At 37.5% G+C, this 27,890-nt stretch overlaps 3 protein-coding genes across 5 annotated transcripts in view; 1 reads left to right on the forward strand and 2 right to left on the reverse strand.

The window, feature by feature from the left end:
* WBP11 (WW domain binding protein 11) lies at positions 1-19,493 on the reverse strand. The gene is made up of 12 exons (XM_003816511.5): positions 16,887-19,493; positions 14,853-14,961; positions 14,285-14,316; positions 13,169-13,262; positions 10,340-10,536; positions 8,499-8,632; positions 8,068-8,267; positions 7,261-7,452; positions 4,694-4,795; positions 3,981-4,274; positions 2,476-2,658; positions 1-1,023 (listed from the first exon to the last, which is right to left on the reverse strand). Exons 2-12 carry the CDS (start codon positions 14,914-14,916, stop codon positions 590-592), a joined length of 1,926 nt encoding a protein of 641 aa, XP_003816559.1. The 5' UTR covers positions 14,917-14,961; positions 16,887-19,493; the 3' UTR covers positions 1-589.
* Positions 16,382-27,890, forward strand: part of PDE6H (phosphodiesterase 6H) — a 175,846-nt gene continuing 164,337 nt past the window's right edge. The window contains exon 1 of one of the 3 annotated variants that reach the window (XM_055095433.2): positions 16,382-16,850. The gene's annotated coding sequence lies outside the window, so the exon portion shown is untranslated. Of the gene's footprint in view, positions 16,851-17,137; positions 17,287-27,890 lie in introns of those variants that run through there. The other 2 variants (XM_063593010.1, XM_063593011.1) reach the window with 2 other exon arrangements.
* On the reverse strand, positions 18,185-27,726 carry SMCO3 (single-pass membrane protein with coiled-coil domains 3). The gene is made up of 2 exons (XM_034935417.3): positions 27,670-27,726; positions 18,185-20,238 (listed from the first exon to the last, which is right to left on the reverse strand). Exon 2 carries the CDS (start codon positions 20,220-20,222, stop codon positions 19,545-19,547), a length of 678 nt encoding a protein of 225 aa, XP_034791308.1. The 5' UTR covers positions 20,223-20,238; positions 27,670-27,726; the 3' UTR covers positions 18,185-19,544.

Consider the following 27,890-nt stretch of genomic DNA (forward strand, 5'->3'; position numbering starts at 1 on the left):
TCTTGGTGTAGAACATTTATTTATTTTTCCCACAAATCACTGAAAGTTTAGGTCAGTGGGAAATAATTTTAATCAAATAATTGTACATTTTCTTCCCACATATCCTGCCTTGTATTAGGAAATGACATTGTGATCCATTTCATTACAAGTAAAATATTACAAAATATTTACAGGAAAATATTAAAAATAACTCAAACACAAAAGGCAAGATGAAATAAACTGTTTTTTTTCCTCCAGAAATCTCTACTCCAGTGCCCACAGCACACAAGAGTCAAAACAAATAAGCAACTAAGATCCCCCGATCACAAATTTCCAAAGAACTGGAGGAGGGGAAGAAACAGGGTGAAAATGGTGGTATGAAAGGGAATGGATGTTAGCAGCACTGCTTCAATAACTGATCTATTCTGGATGAAATACCCTTTTTTATGTGCAGTAAATTCTGAACAAGGCTAAATTTTAGGATATTCCTTGAACTGAAATTAGAAAATACCCTGACAATGGAAGCAGCTCTTTCATCTAAGTTTAATAAGAGCCTCTTTCTCCATGGGCCACTGTTGTGAACAGAAGCCTGTTCTGGCATCAAAAGCTGTCACAGTAGCCCTTCCATCTCTTTCATGAAAGCCTCATAGACATCATCCTTAGTTTGTACTGAGACAGGAACAGAAGGACCAGATTTGGGTGCTGCTTTGGCAAGAGGCACAGCAGAATCATCCTCTGACTTTCTTTGGGGAGCAGCAGTAGCCCCTTTATTCTCCCGACGTACTCTCAGTGCAGTGGGCACAAATCGAGTAATCTCTGCCTTGGGATTAGTGATCTGTGGCTTGGCACTGATGGTTGCTGTGGCTTTCTTCTCAATGGTGGCTGCACTTGTATCATCCGCCTTGGGTCGCTGAATCAAGTTGGGTGGGGCACTTAAAACCCCAGGGTTTGGCAAGGGAGCTGGTGGGAACAGCCCAGGGGGGGCAGGTCCAAGGGGAGGCACCAAAGGTGGGCGCATCATGCCAGGACGAGGTGGAGGAATACCTAAATGAATAAAATAGGCGAGATGAATACTGTAAGAACTAATAAAATTTAACTACTATTAAGGACATTTAAATATTGGTTGCCAATTTTTAAATAAATGGATAACAACTTACAGAAAATAAGCTGAATTCATATTGGTTGCTATTTGAAACTCAGGAATATTTTATTATAAAACAGTATTTACCTTCAGCCTATATTCCTGTGCTTACAGTTTTATGTTCTCTTCTTCTCTAAATAACATCCTACTTTAAAATATAAAGGGACATCAACTGGTTTCAAATTACTATCTCAAATCTCACATCCCAAGATTCTATTCCAGCTGCATAGTGCAGATATTAGTAAGGACAAGGTCAGGAGACTGATCCCCATGCATTATATTCCATACCATTTCCCCTGCACAAAAAGGTCAATGGGCAGGAAATAAAATTTTAACCCTGGTCATCAAATGCATACGGAGGCCGAACACGGTGGCTCACACTTGTAATCCCAGCACTTTGGGAGGCTGAGGCGGGTGGATCATTTGAGGTCAGGAGCTCGAGACCAGCCTGATGACCAACATGATGAAACCCTGTCTCTACTAAAAATACAAAATTAGCTGGGCGTGGTGGTGCACGCCTGTAATCCCAGCTACTTGGGAGGCTGAGGCAGGAGAATTGCTTGAACCCAGGAGGCGGAGGTTGCAGTGAGCTGAGATTGCGCCATTGCACTCCAGCCTGGGCAGGAAGAACGAAACTCTGTCTCAAAGAAAAAAACAATGCACATGGAGTAAGAGAATGCAACTAATCACAATCTGTCATCATTACTGGAAAAGAACTCATGTCCTATGGACAGTTCAGACATACAGAATATTCATATACCAAGAACTGCAGATTTCAGTTCTTCAAATACCACTTTTAAATGAAATATTAAGTACCATATTTTATCAAATCTAAGATCCTATTGATTACAAACTCATAATTATTCTGTGTACCACTGAGAGAGAGGAAAAAAAAGCCCCAGCTGGGGCACTGAAAAGCAGATATTCACATGAAACTGGGACATTTCAGTGTTGTAAACTAGAAATATACCTACCACATAAAACAAGCCCACAAGAAAATCTGCATGTCTAACCTTGACATTAGGTAGAGGTAAGGGAAAAAAACACTCTAACTTTAAACTTTAAGTTGGTACTCATGCAGATGCATGAAACGGCTTCGTAACTACAACTAAAACCAAAAAATTAGCAAATAGAGAATTTAATCCCATGTTCTCTGGCTACAAGTTCCTCAAGTGAACCAAGTGCAAGTACCCACTGGAAGAACTGTACTTCAAGCCAGGTCAACGGCAACTTACAAACCACCACTGACTGTAAGATGACCTCAGATTTCAGAATACTGAAATGTGACCATATGTCTTAGAGCAAATTAAATAAACAGCAGGCTAAGTTTTTATTATAGAAATTGAAAGCGTCACCTGGAGGTGCAGGGGGAGGTAGCCTTGGTGGGGGTCCACGAGGAGGGGGACCAGGAGGCAGACCTGGAGGTGGACCTGGGGGAGGGCCAGGGGGTCGGCCTGGTGGTGGTCCTGGAGGTAAAAGTCGGGGTAAGGGCCCTCGGAGTCCTGGCATTCCAGGTGGTCTCAGGAATGGAGGAGCTCCTGAAAAGAGAAAAATGATAAATTAATGTCACACAAATGTACACTAAGTAATAATTATGGCTTAAAAGTAACTCAAATATGGTTTGACTTTAACCTGAAATCAGATTAACTTCAAGAAGTTAATGAAACATACATGGAAACAGAATTCATTCAATAAATATCTGAGTACAGCCGGGCATGGTGGCTCATGCCTGTAATCCCAGCACTTTGGGAGGCTGAAGTGGGTGGATCACAAGGTCAGGAGTTCAAGACCATCCTGGCCAAGATGGTGAAACCCCATCTCTACTAAAAATACATAAAAATTAGCCGGGCATGGTGGCAGACACCTGTAATCCCCGCTACTCGGGAGGCTGAGGCAGGAGAATGGTGTGAACCCGGGAGGCGGAGCTTGTAGTGAGCTGAGATTGCGCCATTGCACTCCAGCCTGGGTGACAGAACGAGACCCCATCTTGAAAAAAAAAATATATCTGAGCACCAGAAAAATGGTACTGGATTTGTTGTGGATCTTTTCACTTTATTTCCCAACACTGACAAAAAGCATACTCAATCACAGCTCCACAATGTTGGAAATATACAAAGGTGATAAGAATTCTTACATGGTTCCAGTATAAGCTGAAAATGGAATATAAAACACAATGCTTTAAGGACCCCTTGAAACTCATGAATATATAGACAAAGACCACTAAGAATGACATAAAATAGGTAACTTTGCTTTGCACCAATCGGAAAATGATTAGCTCAACTAAAGAAAACTTAGTAGGCTGACAATAGGATGAAGGACTAAAATCACAAATAGCTGAAAAGTTCTCTGTTGCTTCATTTCATAAATAATCTTTTTATACTTTCAAGCTGAACACTTAATAAACAGACTAATCACCTTTGCCTCTAAAAAAGAACTACAACTAAAAAACTATGGAGATTACACTGACATTCAACATTCCTAACCGAAGAACACAAGACATTATTAACTGTGTCTTACTCCCACCTGCTGCCAATTTAGAGCTAGGTCAACCTATCATACTAAAAAGCAATACTAAAGAAAACCTCCATTACATGTTCAAGTTTCTGTCTGCTGTAATAAGAAAAACTGTGAAAACAAGAGTGCTCTGGAGAAAAACAGGTGGCTGTCAGTAGAACTATGAGTTGCAAACAATGGTTTGGGAATGAACAAGCTTTACTTGTCCTTTGAGAATCCTTCACATCTTAAGAGAATCCAATTAGGAGGAAACAAGAAAACATGAACACTAACAACACATAGTATTTTTTGGAATGACTTCATTCTAGCCTCATTTAAACTTTATTCACATTATGTAAGTGTTTACCTGGAGGTGGACCAGGAGGAAGGCCTGTAGGTGGCCCAGGAGGCCGTAATGGTGGAGCAGGTGGTGGTCCAAGAGGTGGTGGTCCTGGCATGGGAGGTGCTTGTATCTGAGAAGGAGGAACAGACTGCGGCGGAGCCTGCTGCTGTGAAGAAGCAGTGGATGTGCCATCAGAATGGGATTCCTCTTTATGCTGCTTTTGTGATTGCTTTTCTGCTTCAGAGTCATCAGAATCATCTTCATCATCGTCCTCTGAAAATTCCTCTACTTCCCGTCCCTCCTCAGGGATTTCTTGACCTGAAAGAAATTTTAAACCCAGTAAATGGAGTTGATTCATTTTCTTACAGTTTGGAGAACAGCAATGACTGAATACACATGGTTAATAAATGTGTTCTCAAAATTAAAAACCAAATAGTCTTCTTCAATAAAATACTTAGATGTGAAAGAAATAACATTCTACTCATCTATGTTAATGCAGCATAGTGGAATGAACTCAGGCTTTAAAACCAGACAGACCAATATTTAAATGCCAGCCCCACCATTTACTTGCTGTGTAACTTTAGGCAGCCTATATAATGGTTCCAAACCTTATTTTTGTAAAACAAGGACTTATTACTTACTTGAAGGTTGCTGAGATACTTAATGGAAAAACGTATGTAAAGTAATTAGCGTGAGGATACACCAAAAGGTGATTCACTATTTTTTCCCTGCCTCACCTGCCATACGAAGCATCATGGCTTGAAGAGGAGTCAGTTCCTTCATGTTCTTCTTTTTCTTCCTTGATTTTCCAGGCATATCTGCAAACCGTACACTCAGACCTAAGGGGACAAAGGAGGGAGTGGAGTAGATTGGCATCAACAAAATTCAGTAAATGTTTACTACGTAGCACTATAAAGTACTAGATATGATTGCTACCCACTACTTGGCAGAGGTGCAGGATGAGATAGCTATACTAATGATACGAACACCCAGATAAAAACAATTTTCAAGAAAATATAAATTACTAAAGTTGGCCAAAGAAGTGATAAGCCCAGAATATACAAAACTTAAATGGTAGTTGAAGATCTACTCCTTAAAGGCTACAAATAATATTAGGAGGAAATTCAGCCAAACATTAAGTTACAGAAATCTGATAAAGAGCATAGGAAAAGATGAAATGTTACCCAACTCATGAAACTAGCCTAACCATGATACCAAAATTCATCTACTGGCCAACATAAAATATAAGCAAGTTACACATGTTTATAGCAGCACAATTTGCTATTGCAAAAATATGAAACTAATTTAAATGTCATCAACCAACCAGTGGTTAAAGAAAATGTGGTATATATCCACCATGGAATACTACTCAGCCATAAAATGGAACAAAATAATGGCCTTTACAGCAACTTGGATGAAGTTGGAGGCAATTAAGTGAAGTAATTCAGGAATGAAAAATCAAATATTGTATGCTCTCACTTATAAGTGGGAGCTAAGATATGAGGATGCAAAAGCCTAAGAATGATACAATGGACTTTGGGGACTCAGTGGGGAAGGGTGGGAGGGGAGTGAGGGAAAGGAGACTACAAACTGGGTACAGTATATACACTACTTGGGTGAGGGATGCATCAAAATCTCAGAAATCACCATTAAAGAACTCATCCATGTAACCAAACACAACCTGTTCTCCAAAAACTATCAAAATTAAAATTTACAAAAAGGAAAAAAAATATAAGCAAGTTGAATCCAAGTGTTCTAAAAGCCAGCAATCTAATTCACTAAAGAACTTAAAAAAAACAAAAAAAGTTACATCCCAACAGATACCTAAAAAATATTTATGATTTAAAAAAACCTATTAGCAAGCTAAGAATAAAAAGAACTTAACTGACAAAGGCTATCCATTAGACGCTGGATAGGAGTATTTTTAGTTGGTAAACATTTTAGGAGAATAGTTCCATGTGAACAGAACTTTAGTTTTGTTTACCCTGTATCCTTAGTGCCTAGAAAAAATGCCATATATAGTAAAAACTCAATAAATATTAGCTGAGTGAATATCAACTCAGAGTTGGGATGGCCATTTTCAGAACATGTGTGTTGATGAGAATATATAAGAAAAATCTGGCTGGGTCGGTGGCTCATGCCTGTATTCCCAGCACTTTGGGAGGCCGAGGGGGGCAGATCACCTGTGGTGAGGAGTTCGAAACCAGCCTGGCCAACACGGTGAAACCCTGTCTCTACTAAAAATACAAAAATTAGCTGGGTGTGGTGGCGGGTGCCTGTAATCCCAGCTACTTGGGAGACTGAGGCAGGAGAATCGCTTGAACCTAGGAGATGGAGGTTGCAGTGAGCTGAGATTGTGCCATTGCACTCCAACCTGGGTGACAAGAGTGAGATTGTCTCAAAAAAAAAAAAGGAAAAGAAGAAAAAAAATCTGTAGGCAGAATAAAAGGAAAAGAAGGCAAGAGACCACACAGACCCAGAAAAAAATGGAGCTGCCATGGCTCTAATGGCTTTCTACTTTCCAGTACTAGTTCCTACCTAATAGTCCTCTATAATAATCTTTCATTACCAGCTCTATCATTTTTAACCAGCTTTTTTGTTCTTGCAACCATGATTCTTAAGACACAGCAGGAGAAAAATTTGTCATTATCAATATTAATATTACATAGTATTATATAAATATTCTGTTGTAGGCCACATAAACAATCCCAAAAGAAGCTCCAAAATTGCTGAGGTTTGACAGAATTGGTGTGCATTTTCCACTGTCAGTACCCATTATGATGCTTAAAATTTTCTTGACAAATGTCCTATTTGAATTTTTTAATAATCAAATAAACACACCCATTATAGATATGTTTCATGATTCCACTCATGAGTGTACCTGGGTTATAATTATGATCCTGGTTCATGTAAGATACCATAAAAGGGCTTCAAAGGTAGATATTTAAACAGATTTATAAAATACAACATCAATGTTTTTCTTAATATGGCTACTCTCCTTTCTTTCCTGTAACATACCCATAATAATACGTTTATGCTGTTGAATAGTTATACCTTTTACCCCAAAATGAACTTTATTACATAGACATTTTTATTACATACAGTTTAATGTTTTTCCTCATAAACATCCACTGAGTACTTACTGTGTCAAAAACTTTCTAAATTTTAATATATAAGATGAACACAGCTATGATCCCGACTTCCAAAGATTTCAGATTACTCTCACAGATTCATTAATAAATTAGGACCTTCAGCTTGTTTTCTCTTTATTGATCAATACCATGAATCCTTCATCTGCACATACCTGACTTCTTTTCTTCATTGTTGTCTCTCTCACCATCATCACGGTGCACAAATTCATCCCCGTCACTTTCTCCATCTGATTTGTCGGTGTCACTGTCATCAGTACTGTCATCATGCTTATCTTGATCCATGTCCTCAGGATAGCCATCATCTTCACTGGTGCTAGAAACATCATCATCATGACCTCGCTGGGCTGAGAAGTGGGAAGGGAACATGGAGAAGTAGTATGATTGGACCCTCCACTACATGGTACCCAGAAATACAGAAAATTATGCTATTCAACTCAGACTGTAACAACTTAATTCTTACCAAAAAAAAAAAAAAATTCTTGTATATATAGCTACTCATACAGTCTAACAAAATTTTCCTTTGCCAATAATTTTAAACACTTCTTTTTGGTAATTTAAGATTTTTTTAAAAAGAGGTTCTAATTTGAAAACCCATTTCCTCCTTTAGCAACAATCATGTTTGTATACACATACACAGTCAGTGAATGTATACAATGACGCTCTAGTCTGATGACAATAAAGCTAAAAGGGAACCAGATATACAAGTCTTAAAGGATTAGCAGCAAGAGTGATGACATCTCCAGGAAAAGCCTAATTTAAAACACGATAAACATTTCTATACTTATGTATGATGCTTTTACTTGAGAAGATCCTAGGATTTATCCAACTGTATGTATATTAGTTATGTACATGATATCCTCTCATTTACTTTCTAAGTTCTGAGGGTGGTGAACAATATGTTAAACAGGGCCAACATAAAAAATGATAGTTATAAAAGCAAAAGAACAGTCACTTCTCACCAAGTTCAGGACTATATAACATGTCTTCATCTCGCCTACGAGGGGGAAGATCTAGGGCAAAACCCACTTTACGGCCATACATCTGCACGACTTGAGGAGGAGGTGGACCAGGGGGAGGGCCAGGAGGTTTTCTGCCAGGGGGCAAACGTGGAACACCATGTCCAAGAAGAGGAAGGATAGAAACTGCCCGAGTTGGAGGTCTGTTAAAAAAAAAACAAAAACAAAAAAACCCCCACAGTAATCACTTAACAGTAATGAGATATTTATTTTCTCTTCTAAACAATTTTCAAGGGATTTCTTATTTTACATTTAATCAAATGTCACACTGTTTACATCCATATTGTCTTTTATTTCCCTCCGCATTAATTTTGGCACTGGACAGTCAACTTGTGCCTTTTCTAAATGCTCTGATTGTGACACTGCTTCCTTACCCATAGGCTGAGGTTTTCTTTAGGATAGAGGGTGGCTGGGCACCAGGAAGTGGAATGTCCTGGATCAAAATGTTGGAAGGAGCATGTGGCATATCTGGCAAAGGAATACTCTCCACTTCCACATGCTGAGCATTCTGAAACAGAGAGAACCATTCAGTAGTATGATAAAAAAGTCATCTACTAACTAAACACTAAAAATGACAAGTCAGCTGTTTCGTAACTTGGACATGCTTTCCAACTAACATAAATATCACCAAAAACCCCCACAAAAATAACCTTACGTCAATACTTCCACATTGTCAAAGAACTGAAAGAAATCTTTACTTCTAAAAACGTCAGAACCCAGCTGTTTTTTTTCTCCTCTTATCAGGTAATTCTTTTTGGATGATTCGAAACAGCTGTTGTCTAGAGAAAGCCAACTGTTACAAGTATCTAGCACCAGAGCTACCCTATTTAATATGCAGGGTGATAGAAAAATACATGTCAGGCTGGGCGTGGTAGCTCACACCTGTAATCCGAGCATTTTGGGAGGCTGAGGCAGGTCGATCACAAGGTCAGGAGTTTGAGACCAGCCTGGCCAATATGGTGAAACTCCATCTCTAATAAAACTACAAAAATTAGCCAGTTGTGGTGGCGTGTGCCTGTAGTCCCAGCTACTCAGGAGGCTGAGGGAGGAGAATTGCTTGAACCTGGGAGGCAGAGGTTGCAGTGAGCCAAGATGGTGCCACTGCACTCCAGCTTGGGCAACAGAGTGAGACTCGGTCTCAAAAACAAAAAATAAACAAAAAAAAGAAAAATAATATATGTCAACTAACAAATAGTATATATCCAGTGGTGGAGGTTGGGCTCATTAGCTTGCCTATGTTGAATTTCTGTTGTGTATTAGCTTAGTTTGACTAAGCAAGGTAACCTGTGCCTTCATCTGTAAAATGGGAGACATATTACCTCCTTTACAGAAATTATAGCATTTGATTTTTTCCCATCTTTATTTTGAGGTAAAACTTACGAAATGTACAAATTCAGTAAGTTTTGACAAATGCATATACCTCATACTCCTTCCCAATCCATCTCTAATATCATCCCCCAAGGCAACCACGGCTACATTTTTTTTTTCCTGCACAGATTATGTGTGACTATTCTAGAATTTCATAAAAATGAAATCATAACAATGAGATAAACTTAGCATGTTTTTGAGATTTACTCACAATTTTTCTTTTTTTATTCCATGCTGTTTTATTAGATTATTCCTTTTATTGCTGAATAACAATAAAATTTGTATAAATATGCTACAGTTTAATGATCCATTATCCTATTAGTGAACACTTAGGCTGATCCAAGTTTTTGAATTAATTTCTTCTGTTTAAATAAAGAGGATTAGATTTGCAGGTTCACACAGTAGGTGTATGTTTAGTTTTAGAAGAAACTGCTATAAGGAAGAGGTTCAACATGACATTCTCCCATCAACTTTTTAAATCTAAGTATAGGCTGAGCATCCCTAATCTGAAAATCTAAAATGCTCCAAAATCCTAAACTTTTTGACTCCCATATGATGCCATGGTGGAAAAATCCACACCTGACCTAATGTGATGGGTCGTAGTTTTGTTTCATGCACAAAATTTATAAAATTATCTTCAGGCTATGTGTATATGAAACATAAATTTCATGCTTAGACTAGGGTTCCATCCCCAAAATATATGCAAATATACACAAAAACAAAACAAAACATTAAAAACCCCCAACAACCCTAAATCCAAAACATTTCTGGTCCCAAGCACTTTGCATAAGGGATACTCAATCTGTATAATATTTTAGTTTATCTCTCAAAAAAAAACCTTGATTACCTTGACAGCATCAAAATATTGGCTAAGTTGAGCCCTCTTCTGTTCATATTCTACTTCTAGCTTTCTCAATTCTTTGTAAATATCTGGATTCTCTTTTTCATAGAGTCGTAGAATACGTTCAAAGGTTTCACGCAGCTTTTTACGCTTGTCTTTCAGTACTTTCTCATTTAATTGTGGCTGTTGCACTGGATTAAACTCTAAGAGAAAAAGTAGATTATGGAATTAAATATAAGAGGCCACTTCAATTAGGTATCAATAGGTTACATGATAAAAACCTCCATATATGCTAAAAAATTTTTAAGAGATCTAGACACCAGACATACTCTTTTCAATTTTATTCGAAGAACTACAATATTTATTAAAATCCCCACCCTTTTTAGATGGCCACTAATTTTACCTTTCTCAGAAATGCCACCTAATTGACTTTCATCTTCATTGTAATAAAAATCAATTTTCACTGCTCTGTGCTGAAAACCTGGTGAAGATTCTGTCAGATTTGTGTTTACCTACTACATTAGTCCTGTCAAATTTTGAGATCTTAAGCATTTTCCTTGAATTCTCTGATTTTTTGCTTCCTCATCTAAAAAATGGAGACGTTAATCACTTTGTAATAAAGCTATGATGATACAATGGGATTACAAATAAAATATCCAGTGGTGTTTGACTCACCACTTAACTATAATCTTTATAACAGATCCGTATTCCTGGCCTAGCTACTATACAATCCTTTCTCTCCCTAACTAATCATGTGTCAATATGGGGCTTAACTGCAGGTCCTCTATCCCAAGAATAAGACCTCCAGGCCTGCCTGGTCAATCATATCCCCCCATCTTCCTTTTTAGTGAATGACTCAGAGATCAATTAGCACATGATCCAAACTGGGACCAGAACATTCCCTGAGATTTTAAATGTAGATGTGAGAGAGATAAGCTCTCAGATTTTCTTTCTGAATGTGTTATGTAGAGAGAAAACAAACCTAGAGCTGCCTGTGGCCTTGTCTCTCAATCATCACTAATTACACACATATATTCCACCTTCTATCCCAAGGAGTTCATTAGTAGTAAGCTGAATGAGGCTAACAGACATCAGACTAGACAGATGGACAGTACTGATGATGAGACTGGATTTTGAGGCTAGTTTCTCTCAGGGATTTCTCATCTTTTTTTTATGTTAAGACTTCTTAATTAAGACAGCCAATGCATGCTTTTTTCTGCCTTAACTAGTCTGTATTGAGTTTTATAAATTGTAACTAGACCCCTGATGAATAGTATTCTCTTCACCCCTTTCCTTTTTCTTAAAAGAATAACAAGTTTATCTTCTTCCTTAAATCCTATTAACTATTATTAATCTTGGCAATTTATTCAAATCCAGAGGGCGTATTCTTACACCATACTAATCCTAGTGTGATTAGTAAAAGCACTGAATGCCTGAGTTTTAATCTCAGCTTTGCCACTACATAGCAGTGTGACCTTGAGGAAAGCTATGTAATCTCTCCATGCCTGAGTTTTCTTACCTGTATAATAGGGACAGTGCACCTACCCTAAAAAATTGTGAGGATTAGAAAACTGGTGGAAAAAAACTGGTGCGTAGGTGTATAGCAAGACAACTACTCAAGAAACCTCAGTTATTACTATTATCTCCTTTTAAAACAACACATAACATTTGGGGTCATTTAAAGAAGGATTCCCTGATTCCCCAAGGAAAGTAATTATCCCTGCTGATATTTAGACCAGAGGCAGGAAGTGGAATCAGTTACAACTGAACTGGGAAATATCTGGGATCCTGAAGCCTGACCCAGAACTCTTAGCCAGGCTAGCTGCACAGATTCTCCCACATTATTTCAGAAACCTTGTAATAGCCTAATGCCATGACTGAATTTTTTTTTTTGTACCCCATTTAATGTATCATTGAGGAGTTTCATTCCATCTCTTTTACTTACTACTCTGTTTTTGGGCAAAACATGGAACTTGTAACGATCACTTTAAAATGCTATTTTACAAAAGTGGCAAAGGGTAGAAGACAAAGTGGCAGAAACTTGACAGGTGAAAAGCACATGGAAGTTAACTAGACTATTTTATTTTCTTGCATGTTTGAAAATTTCTATTAAAAAAACAAAATATTCTACATGTTCTAATATTAAACAGAATGGATATTTGTGGGTTAGGATAAAATTTCCAGTGGCAACATCAATGATTTTCAAACTTAAATGCAAAAAAAGATAACATGCAGCTATTTCATGTGATTCCAATTATAACAAAGCAGCGATACTTAAAATGCATATGAAGAGTGAATAAAATTATTCTATAAAATGTGAAAAAGGCAGATAATCCTGGTATAGTATTTTATTATTTGGTTTTTAGGTATTTGATGATTTTTTTCTATATCCTTACTAAATGGATAAGTATCTTTTTGGATCTTCTGATTGGAAAAATTGGAAATAGCCTTATATTCACAGGGGCCTAATACTTAGATTTACATGGTAGTTGCCAACATTAAATAAAAGACAACAAACAAAAAACCCAAGGTTATTTCATAAATCAGATTAAGTCTTCTCCCGAAAAGCAAGCTGGCCAAACTGTGCTTCTGTTATCTCACAATAACAATTAACTGAAAGCCAAATAATCGCTTCCCTCTTATTCTGGTATCTGGGGTCTCCAGTTTGCAACAGCCCTCTAGCACTCCATTTTGTCTCCCTGAAACTAACATTAAATCCAAGCATCGAATGCCATCATGCTGTTCTGTTTTACTTACGCCTATGCTGCTTCACTCGTTACCTGCCTGCCTCTGTACGTGTCAGACTGTTATAGCTGCCTGTTTGTAAATTCTTACCCATTTCATCCAATTTCTCCATGTCTCGGATTATCTGTTTTGGATCCTTCATCTTTAAAACTGCAGCTCGAACCATCATGCGCTGTTTTTTGTTCTTAGAAAAATAAAAGGGCAGATGTCAAGAAGTCAGGCACTCAGGAGTTTTACTTCAACTTGCTTTAAGAATCTAAACAGAATAACTCCTTGGCTTCTGATCACTTGTTTCAACCACCAGAAACAGCTATGTAATTTTTTGCCTTAAAAATGTTTACACTTGTCAAAAAGACAAAGAAATGCTATTTTTAAGATGTGCTTTCTTAGTAAAGTATTTCTTTGAACTCTGAGATCTTTAGCAGTTACTTAAACACACACACACTTTAAATTTCTTTTTTTTAACCCCTTATGTTCTTGAAGACCTTGGGTGATTGTTCCTGCCCCTTGTTGTAAAACCTCTGCTAGTTGAAGTCCAAAGCAAAGGTTGAAGCTAAATTCTAAAATTATATAAAGAATATTTAAAAATTTTGCAGCAGTTAATGCTAAACATGAAAACACAATCGAACATTATTTAAAATCTGTGTTGCTTCAATGTATTATACTATAATACTATAAAGCACAATACTATAAGGCAAATCCTTTCTTATTCTTTTGAAGCACTTTGCCACAAATTCAACAGCTAAGAGGAGAATGCTAATTGGGAAAATGGATATATAAATCTAATATATCTATAAATATTATAAACCTACATATATATATTTAAGCTAATGTAATATATGTAATAGACAGCTAATCAGGAAAATGGATAAAGCTATCTAGCATCATGTTTATTTCCATCCTCATCAGTAGACTTTAAAACAGTTATGTTTTAATGAGAAAAAAAAGAATTATTTTCAAAAGTATTTTTTAACTCACTGGGAAAAGTAATCAAACAATGGCATTATAACCTGTAGTGAGCTTCTCTGCAAAGTTACTTCAGTTCCTAAATAAAGTTTGGCTTAGTATATCTTACAGTTTTTATAAAAAGCATAAAGTACCTTTTCTAGAAAATATTAGAAATGTTATTCTGAAACCCACTAATCACAAATCACAAGATGTACCAAACAATACTTAAAGTTTTATAAGATGCCTCTAAAATCATACCTTCTTTAATTCTCTCTTCCGGGCTTCCTTTCCTTTAAAAGGAGAGAGGGAGATATAATAAAATCTTTGAATCTTGAACATTAGCATTTCCTCCAATTTAATACAGGTAATTCTTTATTGTGGAAAGTTACAGTATGCACTGTAAAAGAGCAGCATCTTTGGATTCTATCCACTACATGCCAAGAGCATCCCTCTAATTATGACAACCAAAAATGTCAAGACATTTTTGTTTAATGTTTCATTAAAAACAACTATGAATCTGAAGGAAAAACATAACATAAAATGCGAAACAAGGGCTCGCAAAACTAATTTGCTCAAAATTTCCAATATAAAAAGAAAGATTTCAGCCAATTCTACTTTGCAAGTCAATCAAATTTGAAAAATAAAATACGGGTACTAATTTCTTTGCATATTTAAAGTCTTAATGTGCCCATACAAACACTGAATATACAATTTATTCCTCCTATCACTGCTGGTCTTGTAATTAAGCCACAGAGAAAGAAATTCCCTAATATTTGCAATTTTTAACGCTCTCCTACTTCATCATTCCACACTAATGGACACTTACGGGCTTGGTCTGTGGGGTTCATAAATTTTCCACTCTTGGTGGATGATGTAGATCTCCGTCCCATGTTGACAATTTGTATGGTTTACTTGTTCATTAAAAAAAGAAAAATCTGTGAAGGTGAAGACAAAGAAATAGCTTATATCTCCTAAATGTATTTCTTCCTTTTTCTAGTCCCTACCAATCTCTGAAAAAAATTCCTTTAATTAGAAATTCTGTGAGACTGTTCTTTCCTTAGTTTTGACTTTAATGTCCAAGAAAGATGGCATCACCTTTCTTGACCATGAAAATTTAGATCTCTATCATTCTTCAGAAATGTGATGAGTGTGAAGACCACTTTGAATATCCTCAAGTCATCAGTTTAGCTTTTTTCTTATGGATCACAGCACTGACTTTGTCAACTGATGAAAAAACAACTAGAAAATACTTTAACGATATGGCACAAACCATGAACATCAGAATTCATTAGTCCTTCTTCTATAACCTCCCTTTATTAACATGTAATTGTAAAAGAAGAATAAGAAGGGAATGGGGGTAATGGATCTAGGCTCAAAACAAATACCTCACCTTTGCCTCTCTCCATGGTTTTTCTTGGCATGTATGCTGTACCTTCTCAATACTTCTAAGACACTAAAAACTCATTAATTTAAGCATATTTAATTCAGATTCAGTTCTAGTTCAGATATAATGCTTGACTCTCAAGAGTTCAAAACACAACTAAATATGCAAATATTTGAAATTAGTGCTATACTGAGAGCTCCCCAAAACTTAAATATTAAGACACATATTTTTCTTACTAAGACCTGACTCCCAATATATATTTCTTAAGGTAACTAAAGGGAATACTTATTTTTGTTTGAGGAAAAAATATTTTGTAAGCTAAAACTTTTATTAACACAGTACCCTATTACATGGCTTCTTCCTCTTATTCCAAAATAATGGGGCTTAATTTTTTGAAGCGCAGTCTTTGCAGTAATAAAGGCGGACAAATTTGCTTCCTTTTGCAAGTAGACACTTTTTAAAGGTAAGAAAGGGAAGATTTTGTCAGCCCAGTTTATTACAGTTAATGTCTCTTTCACCAAGTGTCCAACTGCCTCGAAAGCCAGATGTTTCAGAAAGCCAGATGTTTCACAGCTGTTCTGGTGGCAATTACTTCAAGACAGCGGTATCAAAGGCTCTGATTTTTAGCTTCCTCATCTAAAAAATGGGGACATCGATTACTTTATAACAAAGCTCTGATGATACAATGAGATTACAAATAAAATATCCTGTGATGTTTGACTCACTACTTAACTAAAATCTTTATAATGGATCCATATTCCTGGCCTAGCTACCATACACCCTGTCAAGTGGTTTCCTTCTAAGAAAAACTGGGGATGGGGGGGTTAGGGGGGGTGGGAGAGCAGCAGGGAGTAGGAGGTAGGGAAGGAGGAAAACAAGCAAAATCAGTACAAATACAAGCTCTCCCATCTTTGATTGCCTGCGTTGTTTGTGCTTTCCTTTCTCAAGTTTCCTCAGGCTCATGTTCTGAATCTCCTCCCCCACAAATGAAACACAACGGATACGAATTACAGAGAATTTTACGGAAGACACTGGAGCTTAAGTCTGCAGATTAGTTTTTTGTCTACAAGCGGAGGCGACTGGAAAATCAAGCCAAATAACCGTTGGGTAACTCTAAACAGCCAAAGAAGCTTCAATGGGATAGGGTCCAGGTTCACCAAAGGAGGCAACACCAGCAACTGACGAAACCATAGCGACGGTTGACCGACCATGACTCGAGGTACAAGACGTCAAACCTAACGCTACCAATCAACGTGCATAAGAAGCGGCCCCAACCGACCCGGGCGATGCCAACCGCGCAACCACTGGTCGCCGCGCCACCCCAGGCCCAGGAATAGCCCAGTCCGCAACCGGGAGACCTCAACCAGGGAGAGGAGGAGCGGGGCAAAGGGGCTGGGTGTCCCCCAAGCCGCTGCGCGGGACGTGGAAGGGACGAAAGAGGTGAGGAAGAGTAGTAAATCAATTCAATACACTCACACTTCTGCTGTGCTCCCAGGACTACGAGAAGCGGGTAGGGGGCGATTCCCGGCCTCTTTCACTTCGTAAGGGCCTTCAACTGGGTCTCTCGGTCAACCCCTCAGCTACCGCCATCTTGAAACCTCGCGCCCCTCCGCACTCCTCACGTCATTTCCCATTCCTCTGTCCCGCCTTCTCTTAGCGCCGCTTGGCCCTGGAACCATAGAGAATACCCAAGAATTCCAGGACCAGAGTCTCTTCCGGTTCCATACAATACTCAATTGGTTGGTTGTCGGCTAAGAGCCCGCCTCATTGCGCTCATCTAGTACAATAGGAATTAGAAGAAGATAGCTGCTAACTGAGTGGCTGACGGTCCTGCCTCTCGAGTTGGAGGCATCTTGACGTAGTTGCTGGGAGCCTGGTACGTTGAGCCGTCCGAGAACGGTACATTCTGCAGATAAAGAAGCGTTCTGCGTGTTCTGTCTTTTGGAATTACCTTAGTTTTTGCATTTTTCTGTTTCTTATGACCCAAGCAGGTGCGATCCTTTAGGGGTGTCTCCGTGTGTAAACGAATACCCAGATAACATTTGCCACTGAGTTTAATCCGCTTTGTAAGCATCAGGTTATCCCATGTGAGCGCCTGGTACGTGTGGAAATTTAATAGACACGCAGAACAGAACGTTTGTAGACCACCCGAACAAATAAATTAGCACCCGTATTAGAGTCGCAGATTGCTTATATGGGCGGTGATTTATTATTTGTTAGTAGTGTTTTGAAGAAGAAATACGGGGATACATATGCAGTCGGTTTTAAGTTACATGAGTGGCAAGGTTGATATATATTGGCTCTATTCCCGACTGGTCTTTTCACCAGCCAAAAGTCCTCTATGATGTCACTCTACGTACGGGATTCTTCACTTAACTCTAGCCTTCGCCCTTTCCCTACCTTCTATCCCCTCCTTCCGTGAGTCAGCCCCCACTTATTTCCCTTAAAGGTAAGTTTAAACATTTAAAAAACTATCTCAGAGGATACGCTTGGTTATTTCTAATCTTAACCTGACTATCCCATGTAGGAAGGCTATTCTTACCACCAGTTATAAATATTTCAAAATATTGATGGAGATACATACTAATTTTTAGCAGAATCTTTAAACTGCCCTTGAAGGTATAAGATCGGTCCTATACCTAAACTTACCTTTGTGTTAGGAAATTCTTGATTTGATTTTAGACTGAATTTGAGTGTCAGAAAGCAATGACGAGATATTGTAGGTTAAAGCTGATAAACCAGGTAGTACATAAAAAAGAAAATAATCTTGAACTGCGAAGGTGAGCTAAGTTGTAATGTTTTGCAACTAGTTTTTTTTTCTTTCCTAACACATTAGTGGTCATAGTTTTGCAACTCGTTTTGAAAAACAATGCAAGAAGAGAAAGAGAAAACAGTGTATGTTGGAAATATTAAAGTCTTTCATGTAGCTAAAATTTTATATGTAGCTACTATTTTTAAGATATGCTGAGCAGTTTTTATTTCAATACATTTCTTGTACTTGGATGGGAGAATCAACTATAACAAACACAGTCTGGCATCAACAGCATATTAATAATTTTGTCAGTATAGACTAAAAGAGTCCTCATGGGAATTATTGGTTGGCAAAGGATTTAGAAAACAAACACATCTGCAGAGATTCAGCGGAACCATTAATAGGCCTCCATAGCCTTTGGCGTTTTCTAAAATCAGGTAATTAGTGAAATGGCCCACCTAATGCGTCATGTAGCAAAGGCAGCTGCCTCCTTTTTGCTAGTGTTGAAAATGAAATTATATTCTTTTTTCTGAAAACTTATAATAAATTATGACTTTCTTTTAAATGACAAATGCTTTGAGTAGTGACCTTCTATTCTGCATCCTAAATGCATTTTATTCATGTGTAGCTGTGTTTTGCTTTCTTGTCTTCTAAATGTTTCAGTGTTTGAACATTCACTTGAGCGATATTTAATTATCACAGTTGGTCAGGGTTGATTGCAGTGACTGAAACAGGACCTTGATGTTTTTAGTTTTGATTTTTACCATTTTCAAATCCATCCGGTTTACATTGTGTAATCAGTAGACGTTTACAGATCAGCTTCCTGTCCTAATTGAAGCACATTGTTACAAACCATTTTTCAGTCTCTTCTAGTTTACAGAAAACCAGATTTACTCTGATGGTCAAAAATATGGTAGTATTTCTGTCTCATTCGAAGGCCTAGAGTTTGTGTCTAGGCAGAAGTTACTAAGTATGTCCCCTTATAACTAAATGATGTTTGAAGCTGGTGGTAGAAATGAAAGTCTCTGCATTCAATGTGAAATTTAAGAATTTTACTGAAATTAGAAAAGAGAAAAGTAACCCCTATACTTGCTACTCTACGATAGCATTTACCCCAACGTTGATCTGGTAGAGCAGGGTGTGAAAACATCCAGGGAGAAAATTTTTTTACCTCACAGGGTCTAGCATCAGCTGATCCAGGCATTGTTGACTCAAAACTCATCTAGTCATCTAGTCTTGGCATCTCCAATTTCCCTCTCCAAATTGTTTATCTTATTTAAGTCCATATTGGAAGCCTATAGAAAATGAACCTAATCAAAGAAGCAAACACTGTTACTGAAAAGGAAGCAGAAAAACACTTCAGTGGCAAATAAAATGGCTGTTCATTTCATTTGGTGTTTCACTGTATTGATGACCTCAGTAATGGCATGATTATATTTTTCTGAGGCTGATTTGAACTCCACCAGATGCTTCTCATAACTTTTGATGGCTGCTTGAAGCTGTGTTTTTTCCACTGCTCCCAGGATGGCACGGACAATCATATCTATGCCAAGGCCAAGAACAGCAACTCCAATACTACCAAGGAGAGAAGCACCAATTTGAGCTAACACAGTGACCAACTTGTTAATTATGCCAGTTGTGACATTTGAGCCCACAAGTTTAACAGCAACTGCACTGGCTGCAGATGTAGCTTCTCCCAGGATGACCGAAATAACCTTTTGCACTATTGCAATTTTGTCTGTTTCCTTTTCCTTAATATCCTGAAGTTTTCTATAGAGGGTTGGCTCTAGCTTATCTTTTAGTGCTTCATCAACCTTCTGCAGTTCCTTTTGGATTTTCATAATGGCTTGGATGATGAGGTCACAGTTTTCTTTGATGGTCCCATCTCTTTTCATCTCAATGGAGGCCAGCCTGCACCCCAAGTGCATATTTAGAACCTCAGTCAGCTTATTGGTGACATCGAAGCTGTCAGATAAGCAATCAAGGAGCTGCTGGTGAAGACGATTTACTTCTTCCCGCCTTTTTGGGTTCTCTGGGTAAAGGAAGTCACTTTGGGCCATATTTCCAATATGATCGCTGAAAAATAAAATGGTAAATTTTTACTGAAAGTCTTAAAAAATGTCTGCTAACTGTGTAGAAGGGACTAGGAAATCTTTTTCTTCATGCATAGCAAAGAAGCAAGATGCTGTCTAAGGATAATTCCTCAGAACACTCAACAAGTTTTTTTAAAAGAGGGAGTATCGCTGTGTCACCCAGGCTGGAGTGCAGTGGTGCGATCTCAGCTCACTGCAACCTCTGCCTCCCAGGCTCTAGCAATTCTCCTGCCTCAGCCTCCCGAGTAGCTGGGATTACAGGCATACACTGCCATGCCCAGCTAGATTTTTGTATTTTAGTAGAGACAGGGTTTCATCGTGTTGCCCAGGCTGGTCTCCAACTCCTGACCTCAGGCAATCCACCTGCCTTGGCCTCCCAAAGTGCTAGGATTACAGGCGTGAGCCACTGTGCCCGCCCTCAGCAGGTTCTTTAAAACAGTTATTTTTATGAAATTTGGAGTCAGTGTATGGAAAATGTAGGCAACAGAATACAACCCTTTGATGGATAAATTAAGGTATTAGATTTTGTGGTGGTGAGAAATATTCATCGTTTGTCAAGCATCTGTTTATTAATAAGAGTGATTATTTCTAGGTAATATTTAATAACTTTTATTTGAAACAGACCCCAATTTCAAATGCTTACCTCTTGATTACTAGTGCTCCTTAGTTTCCCGAACCCCTAGTCACCGCATTGACCACACCTGCCGGACTGATTTCTCTAGCATTTGGAGTTAAACTCTAGTCAGGGCCAGATAAATATTAACATCTCTAAATTTACAGGGCTGTTTTTTGTGTTTCAATACTTGGTTATTTTAACTTAAAATATTCAAGTCACTTTATATTTCTCTACAGGCAAGTTATTTGTTTTCTAAACCTAAAGGATATCCAAAGGCAACACGTATATCATGCTAGAATCTTTAACAAATTTTTTCTTGTGATAAGAGTATATATTCAAGACTCTTTGGATTAAAATTTCATGTGGGGAGAAGGTAGGCACTATACAGGGCACAGTGTTAATCAGAGATAATCATGTGATTATTCTCCATTTGCAAAGCTTATAAATTAAATTATTTAGAATAGTCTAAATAGTATCGCACTTGGGCATTATTTAGATAAACTAGAGTGAACGTCAGAAAAAAAATGCCATTTTACAAAAGTATTAAAGAATAAGGGGCCGGGCATGGTGGCTCAGGCCTTAATCCCAGCACTTTGGGAGGCCCAGGCAGGTGAATAACTTGAGGCCAGGAGTTCAAGACCAGCCTGGCCAACACAGCGAAACCCCATCTCTACTAAAAATACAAAAATTAGTTGGGTGTGGTGGTGCATGCCTGTAATCCCAGCTACTCTGGAGACTAAGGCAGGAGAATCACTTGAACACGGAGGTGGAGGTTGCAATGAGCCAAGATGGTGCCACTGCACTCCAGCCTGGGCAACAGAGCGAGACTTTGTCTCAAAAAAAAAAAAAAAGTACTGAGAGTACATCATAGAATGAATAAAATAAACTTGACAAGAGACTTCAGCGTTTGTCCTTTTGGCCTACAGTACCTAATAGTCATGCTCTTCTGTGTTTATTTGGGTGAAAAATCTAAATTTGAGCCAGTAAGAGCACGATGCTACTCAATATGCATACTTTGAGTAGCCTTCCTATGTGGCTGGTACTTTTTTTTTTAAATTACACTCTTGAGAGAAAAGAGAGAAAAAATGGAGTTCTCTATCCATATCCATGTGGAATCTGGCGCAGTCTCTTTTTGAGTAAATAATATCGTAATTAATTTGGACCGTATGTCTTCTAGCACTATGGTTCTTATTCTGCTTAAGGGGAACCTCAGAAGCATGGAATGTAGGAATGAAGATTTTTTTCTTTCAAGAAAGTAAACCTGAAAATAACCTATCCTCCAAATCGTATGGATACAATTTGCAACGGAAAAGAGAAAATTTTTCTGAAATGGTTTAGGAACATAAATAACCATGTATGTTGTTAGATTTAGAAAAATGCACCGGAACCTCCTGGTAAAATAAACTACCATGGTCAGAAATTAATTTTTATCCTTGATTCAAATCCAGCACACATACACATATATACAGGCATGCACACATGTAACAGACACACATTTCCACAAAACAATACTTAGAAAATTTTCTAATCCAATTCCCTTTAAAGAAATTGCTTGTGATGATCCAGTAAATATTCTCTAAACTTACAATGGGTTGGAAACTGTAATTTGCTAAGCACAGATTTGGACTTTGAATTTTCTTTTTTCTTCTAGTAATTTTCCATTAAACGTTTGTCTTTTTTGACTCCCGGTTTTCAGATCTTATTATGAAGTGAAAACTCTAGTTTCTGACTGACAGGAGAAAATTAGCTATATTCCTATTCAGACAGTTAGGTGAGAGGAGTTTTCTTATCCTGAGAAAGTTCAAAATATCTCTAGCAGCTATCATATGCCATTATATGAAGGCATAGTTTCCAGAAAAGGTGGGTGGTTCTATCTACCTCAAGATAAACAAATGGAGAAATGAACCTTCCTCCTGGATGGGAGGCAGAATGCTTCCAAGTGGTCGGCTCCTTTTCAATTAACTCATTGTTTTAGCACAACTTCACGAATTAATCGTAAAATGCATCTGAAAGACTGAACAGGTGAGCCTTATTTTTTTTCAGAAAATAAAATAGAACTCTTCTCCCCCCAGTATTAAAACACCATAAAAACAAAATAGTAAACAGTATGGTACAGGTACAAGAGTCAGTGAATTAATGGAACAAATTAGTCCCCAAAGCAGACCCTTCTATCTATTTAATAATAATAAACTGTAGAATCTCAAGTCAATAATAATCGAAATTATGACTCCATAAATGGTCTTGAGTCATGGGCTAGACTTTGGAGTTAAAAATTAATAACAAAATTGTTAGTGTAATATATGTAGAAAATTAAATAATAGCTAGAAGAAAATGGATAATTTTCAAATATCGGTATGGAGTAGGACTTTATAAGCCTAAAACCAATAAAAAAAAAGCACATGCAAAAATTTGACTAACAAAGATGGCCAATGTAAAAAGAACTGAAAACAAGCTGGAGAGAATGCAAAAAAAGTATTGTTATTATTTTCAAAAAGCAGTGACAATCTAATATATAAATGAGCAAACCACCCTGAACAGAGTACAAAAAAATAGTATCTAATAAAATGGTGGGAAAAGTTCAGTCTTACTAGAAATCAAAGTGTAAGACATTGTACGTTTTCAACTACTAAAGTAATGTTTTTCCTCCTTTTAAGTAGTCTTGCTCTTGCACTTGCGCTCTTAGACTCTTTTTCGTGGGACCTAGACATCAGTTCATGACTTCGTTCCAATAACGAGTTTGGCTAAAGAAATGTTATGATGTGCTAAGAATTATGTTTCCCTTATAATGAAAAAGGACTTTTATTCTGAGTCAGACTTACCTTCCTAGCTTTTTTCCTTGGGTGGGGAGTGGGGAGGGTTTTCTTGTGCTTACATATCTTCAGCAGGCCTGCCACCATACCTGCTTAGGTATGTCTGAGCTCCAGTTCTGAATACAGCTCAAGGTTATTTCTACACCCCAAATGAGATAGGGAGCACTGGGGAATTAGGAAGAGGAGAGGTGGGGATTGAAAGTGAAACCATTGAATTGTGTTTTGGACAGGTGAAGTTTGAAGAGCTTAGCGAAGAAGGCAATTATTGATTCATTAACTATTCATCTAATAGGGTAGTACTTACCACGTGTAAGGTCCTATGCCAGCACCACTCTGCAAAGCATACAAAGATGAAAAAGACATGGTCCTTGCTTTTTTGGAATTTCTAATCTAGTTAGGAAGTTAAGACAGATTTATAACTGTAATATCAAGTTGAAAGTAATATGTCGTACAAACTTAAAGGTACACTTGGTATTTGACTTGTGCAAATTTGTTTTAAACAACCCACACTTTAATATATAATATATTGGCACTATGGCCATGTGGAGACATTTAGTCATCTAGTAAGGTTAACAATTTGTAACCTTTCAAGTATTCTTAGATATGTGCTTGACAGTTGAGGAGAGGCTGGGCACCACATGGAGAACCATAGTTGGCAGTGTGCAGTATTTTCGCTATTGCCCTTAACAATTTAGTTCTGACTCCCAAAGTGATTACTCCACTCAGCAAAACAAAAGCCCTGCAATTATTTGGAGTCACCCTTCTTAAAGATCGTAGTTGTTACTCAGGCAAGCTTCAAGTGATATTTTACAAACAACCCATAATATTGTGCCCGAGAGGAGTTCTGAGCCATATACTTTCTCCATCTTATTCCATTTTCATTGATGACCTGTCACTTTCAAAGATTGTAGCACCAACAGCAAGTGGTGTATTTAATCCAGCTCTAATTAACTACACCTATTGTATGGTAAGTTTGAACTTTTACATAATTTGAATTATCACATGATGGTGCTTCCTGTTAGTGAAAAGTTCCACTTGGGGAATTACCATCCACTTTTGTACAGAGTTTGTTCTATTATTTGAATATTTTCTTGTAGTTATCCATGAAATGGGTTCTGTAGCGCCCTGGAGCAGCCCATGGGGAATTGCTAGACAGCAGGTTGAGCTCTTGGTCTCTGGGTCTCCCATTTTTCACCTGGGCCTTTGCTGGACTGGAGCAGCTGTGCTTTCTCTTGCTCTACACATTTGGGCTCTGGGTAGGTAAAATTTTATTTGATGAGAGAGTTCTGTTGCTAAAACAAAGTTTGGAAATTTTTGACTTGTTATTTTATTAAAAAATGACAAAAACATCTGAAAGCGCTGATGTCATTGGTCAGCACACCTTAAGAAATGAAAATGGAGACAAAGGTTAGCTTGAGATGGATGCTTACTGCACCTAACCTTGTTAATTTTTTTGAATTGAGAAGTCAACATTTAAGATTAAAGGGCATATAAGATATGGTAGAAATATGCTGATAGTTGTGTCTAAAAGTTAAGTTTTATTTAATGACATCATACAGTTGTTTTAGTTTTTCAGAAAAGGAACTACCTTACAAAATGAAAATGTACTGATCATCATATGTTCAAATAAAAGTCTTCAGGGTACTTTCGTGAATAACAGTAGTGCGTTGACTGTCAAGTGCTGTTGAACTTAGAAATTAATATCAAGGTGATTAGAGAAAGCTTCATGGAGAATGCAATATATGATTTATACTTTGATAGATGGTACATTATGGAGAAATTAAAAGTGAATGGTTTGGTAAAACAATTTTTAAATATATACTTATTACCAGTAATATATACACTTTTTTAAATAGAGGAGGAAAAACACCCATAAACCTACCATTTCACTTTTGATTTTTGTTATTCCTTTTCAAAATTTGTTTATATGCATAAGTATCTTCACAAAGTTATCATAATAGTATAAATAAAATTCATCTTATATTCACTTAACACTTTCCCCTATTTATAGCTTTAAAAATATTTGGCCGGGCGTGGTGGCTCACGCCTGTAATCCGAGCACTTTGGGAGGCCGAGGCGGGCGGATCACGAGGTCAGGAGATCGAAACCATCCTGGCTAACACGGTGAAACCCCGTCTCTACTAAAAATACAAAAAATTAGCCGGGCGCGGTGGTGGGCGCCTGTAGTCCCAGCTACTTGGGAGGCTGAGGCAGGAGAATGGCGTGAGCCTGGGAGGCAGAGCTTGCAGTGAGCCGAGATCGCGCCACTGCACTCCGGCCTGGGCGACAGAGGGAGACTCCGTCTCAAAAAAAAAAAAAATTTTATTGGTTACGTATACTATTCCCTATCTTTACCCTGGTTCAATAAATCTAAAATTGTTTCACTATCACTAATATTCTAATGAGCATTTTGATACCCACAGATTTTTTTTCCTCCATTATCTGGATTATTTCCTCAGCATAAGTACCTAGAAGAATTACATAATTAGTGGCATAAGTAATGGGAATTAAATTTTTATTACTTTTGATATGTATCGTAAATTGCATTCCAAAAGCTTTTACCGTGCTACCCCAAATAAATTTTTATAGCAGGATACTGGGTATCCTGCTATAAAATTTTTACAATTTTTATTTTAGATTCAGGAGGTACATACACAGGTTTGTTCCCTGACTATACTGTGTGTTGCTGAGGTTTACTGTGAATGATCCCGTCACCCAGATACTGAGCATAGTGCTGGTATCTTTCCCAGTCAAAGATGGTCCTGTTTAAATATTGTTGATTTGGGAAGAGTAAGGTTAAATTTCAAAAAGAGAAGTTCTTGCCTATTTGGAAATACATACTGAAAACATTTAAGATGAAATGAAATGGTCTCAGAGATTTGTTCACAAATAATCTGGAAAGAATAGTGGGGTAGGGTTATAGAGGAAAAAAGATTGGCCTTGTTTTGATAATTTTTAAAGCTGAGTTATGGGTACATGGGAGTTTATTATATTATTGTCTCCACTTCTGTGTATGTTTGAACTTTTCTTATAACAAATAAAAAAGAAAGAAAAAGAAAAACATGACCCTGTCTAAACCTCTGATGTTTAGTCATTAGTGCTCTCTGAGGTTTTACATTTCTTCTTGCTGTCACTTTTCTTCACTGTCCAAACAGGGTTTTGCCATCATGCACAGTTTCCTTATTTGGGAGTGTGGAAATAGGGTATAGGTAAAGTCAGGAGCTTTTCAGGAGAAAATAACAGCTTCTAACTAGTTCTGAGTCTCCTTTAATTCAAATAAAAATCTGTGGCCTTTAATTAAAACAAAAATTGATCATGATGTGATGATATACTTTCTGATATAAATTCATTTAAAAAATGTTTCTGACCAGAAAGAAGAATATTAAAGTCATTCATCAGCATTTATCAAGTGCTCACTGGTGAAACCTCTACTGTGTCCCTTGAGGCATTTGAAAAAGACAATGTTCCTTGCCCTCAAGACGATAACAGCCTGTTTGGAGACATACAGCAAATGCTCAGAGATATTTAGATATAACATAATTTATGAAGGAGTATAAGTACTATACATTAACCAGTATTAGATTCCACATTCATTCTTTCATAGATAGGTACTGAGTGCCTATATTAATATTAATGACATAGAAGGAAATGTTACTATCCATGTAAACTTCACACATTCACACAGGTATCATTTCATCCTTAATCCTTCTTAGAATTGATGTCTTTACTGCTTCTCTTCCACTCTGACTTAATCAGTCCTAGAAATTGTTAATTTTCTTCCTTCTCTGCTGTCTTCAGAGAAGGCACCAGGAAAGGTTCCTTCCAAATCACAAGGAACATGTCATGGGATCCTCTTATAACAAAGCTGTTTTTTTACTTTATTTTATTTATGGTTAGGATTCAAGACTGACGGGCTAATTCAAATTCCTCCTACTACTGAGAAACAGAGTATTATATCAATACTAATAGAAATATCCATGTTGCTTACCTTGCTGTGTTTCTGAGTTCCGTGGTCCCAGCAGTTGTTTAGGAGTATTGTTAAAGTGCTTTTTCGTCTGGTTTCATCTGGATATTTCTGATGGAATGTGATGACTTACAGACTTTGCTAGTCTCTGCTGGGTCCCTCTGCCTGTCTCGTTTATAGGCTATTTCTACATGGCTTGGCCCTCAGAATTCCTTCATTTCCTGTTAATAAAAACTTAGTATACA

This window comes from Pan paniscus, chromosome 10 (genome assembly GCF_029289425.2).
Source record: "Pan paniscus chromosome 10, NHGRI_mPanPan1-v2.0_pri, whole genome shotgun sequence".
NCBI lineage: Eukaryota > Metazoa > Chordata > Mammalia > Primates > Hominidae > Pan > Pan paniscus.

Excerpts from the sequence above, each read along its gene's own strand:
- SMCO3 (XM_034935417.3), bottom strand. The coding sequence starts at position 20,222 with ATGGCCCAAAGTGACTTCCTTTACCCAGAGAACCCAAAAAGGCGGGAA.
- WBP11 (XM_003816511.5), bottom strand. The coding sequence starts at position 14,916 with ATGGGACGGAGATCTACATCATCCACCAAGAGTGGAAAATTTATGAAC. Across the intron at positions 2,659-3,980 it reads TCCTCCTGGTCCACCTCCAG|GAGCTCCTCCATTCCTGAGA; the intron begins GTAAACACTTAC and ends TTCTCTTTTCAG. Across the intron at positions 1,024-2,475 it reads ACCTCCCCCTGCACCTCCAG|GTATTCCTCCACCTCGTCCT; the intron begins GTGACGCTTTCA and ends TTATTCATTTAG.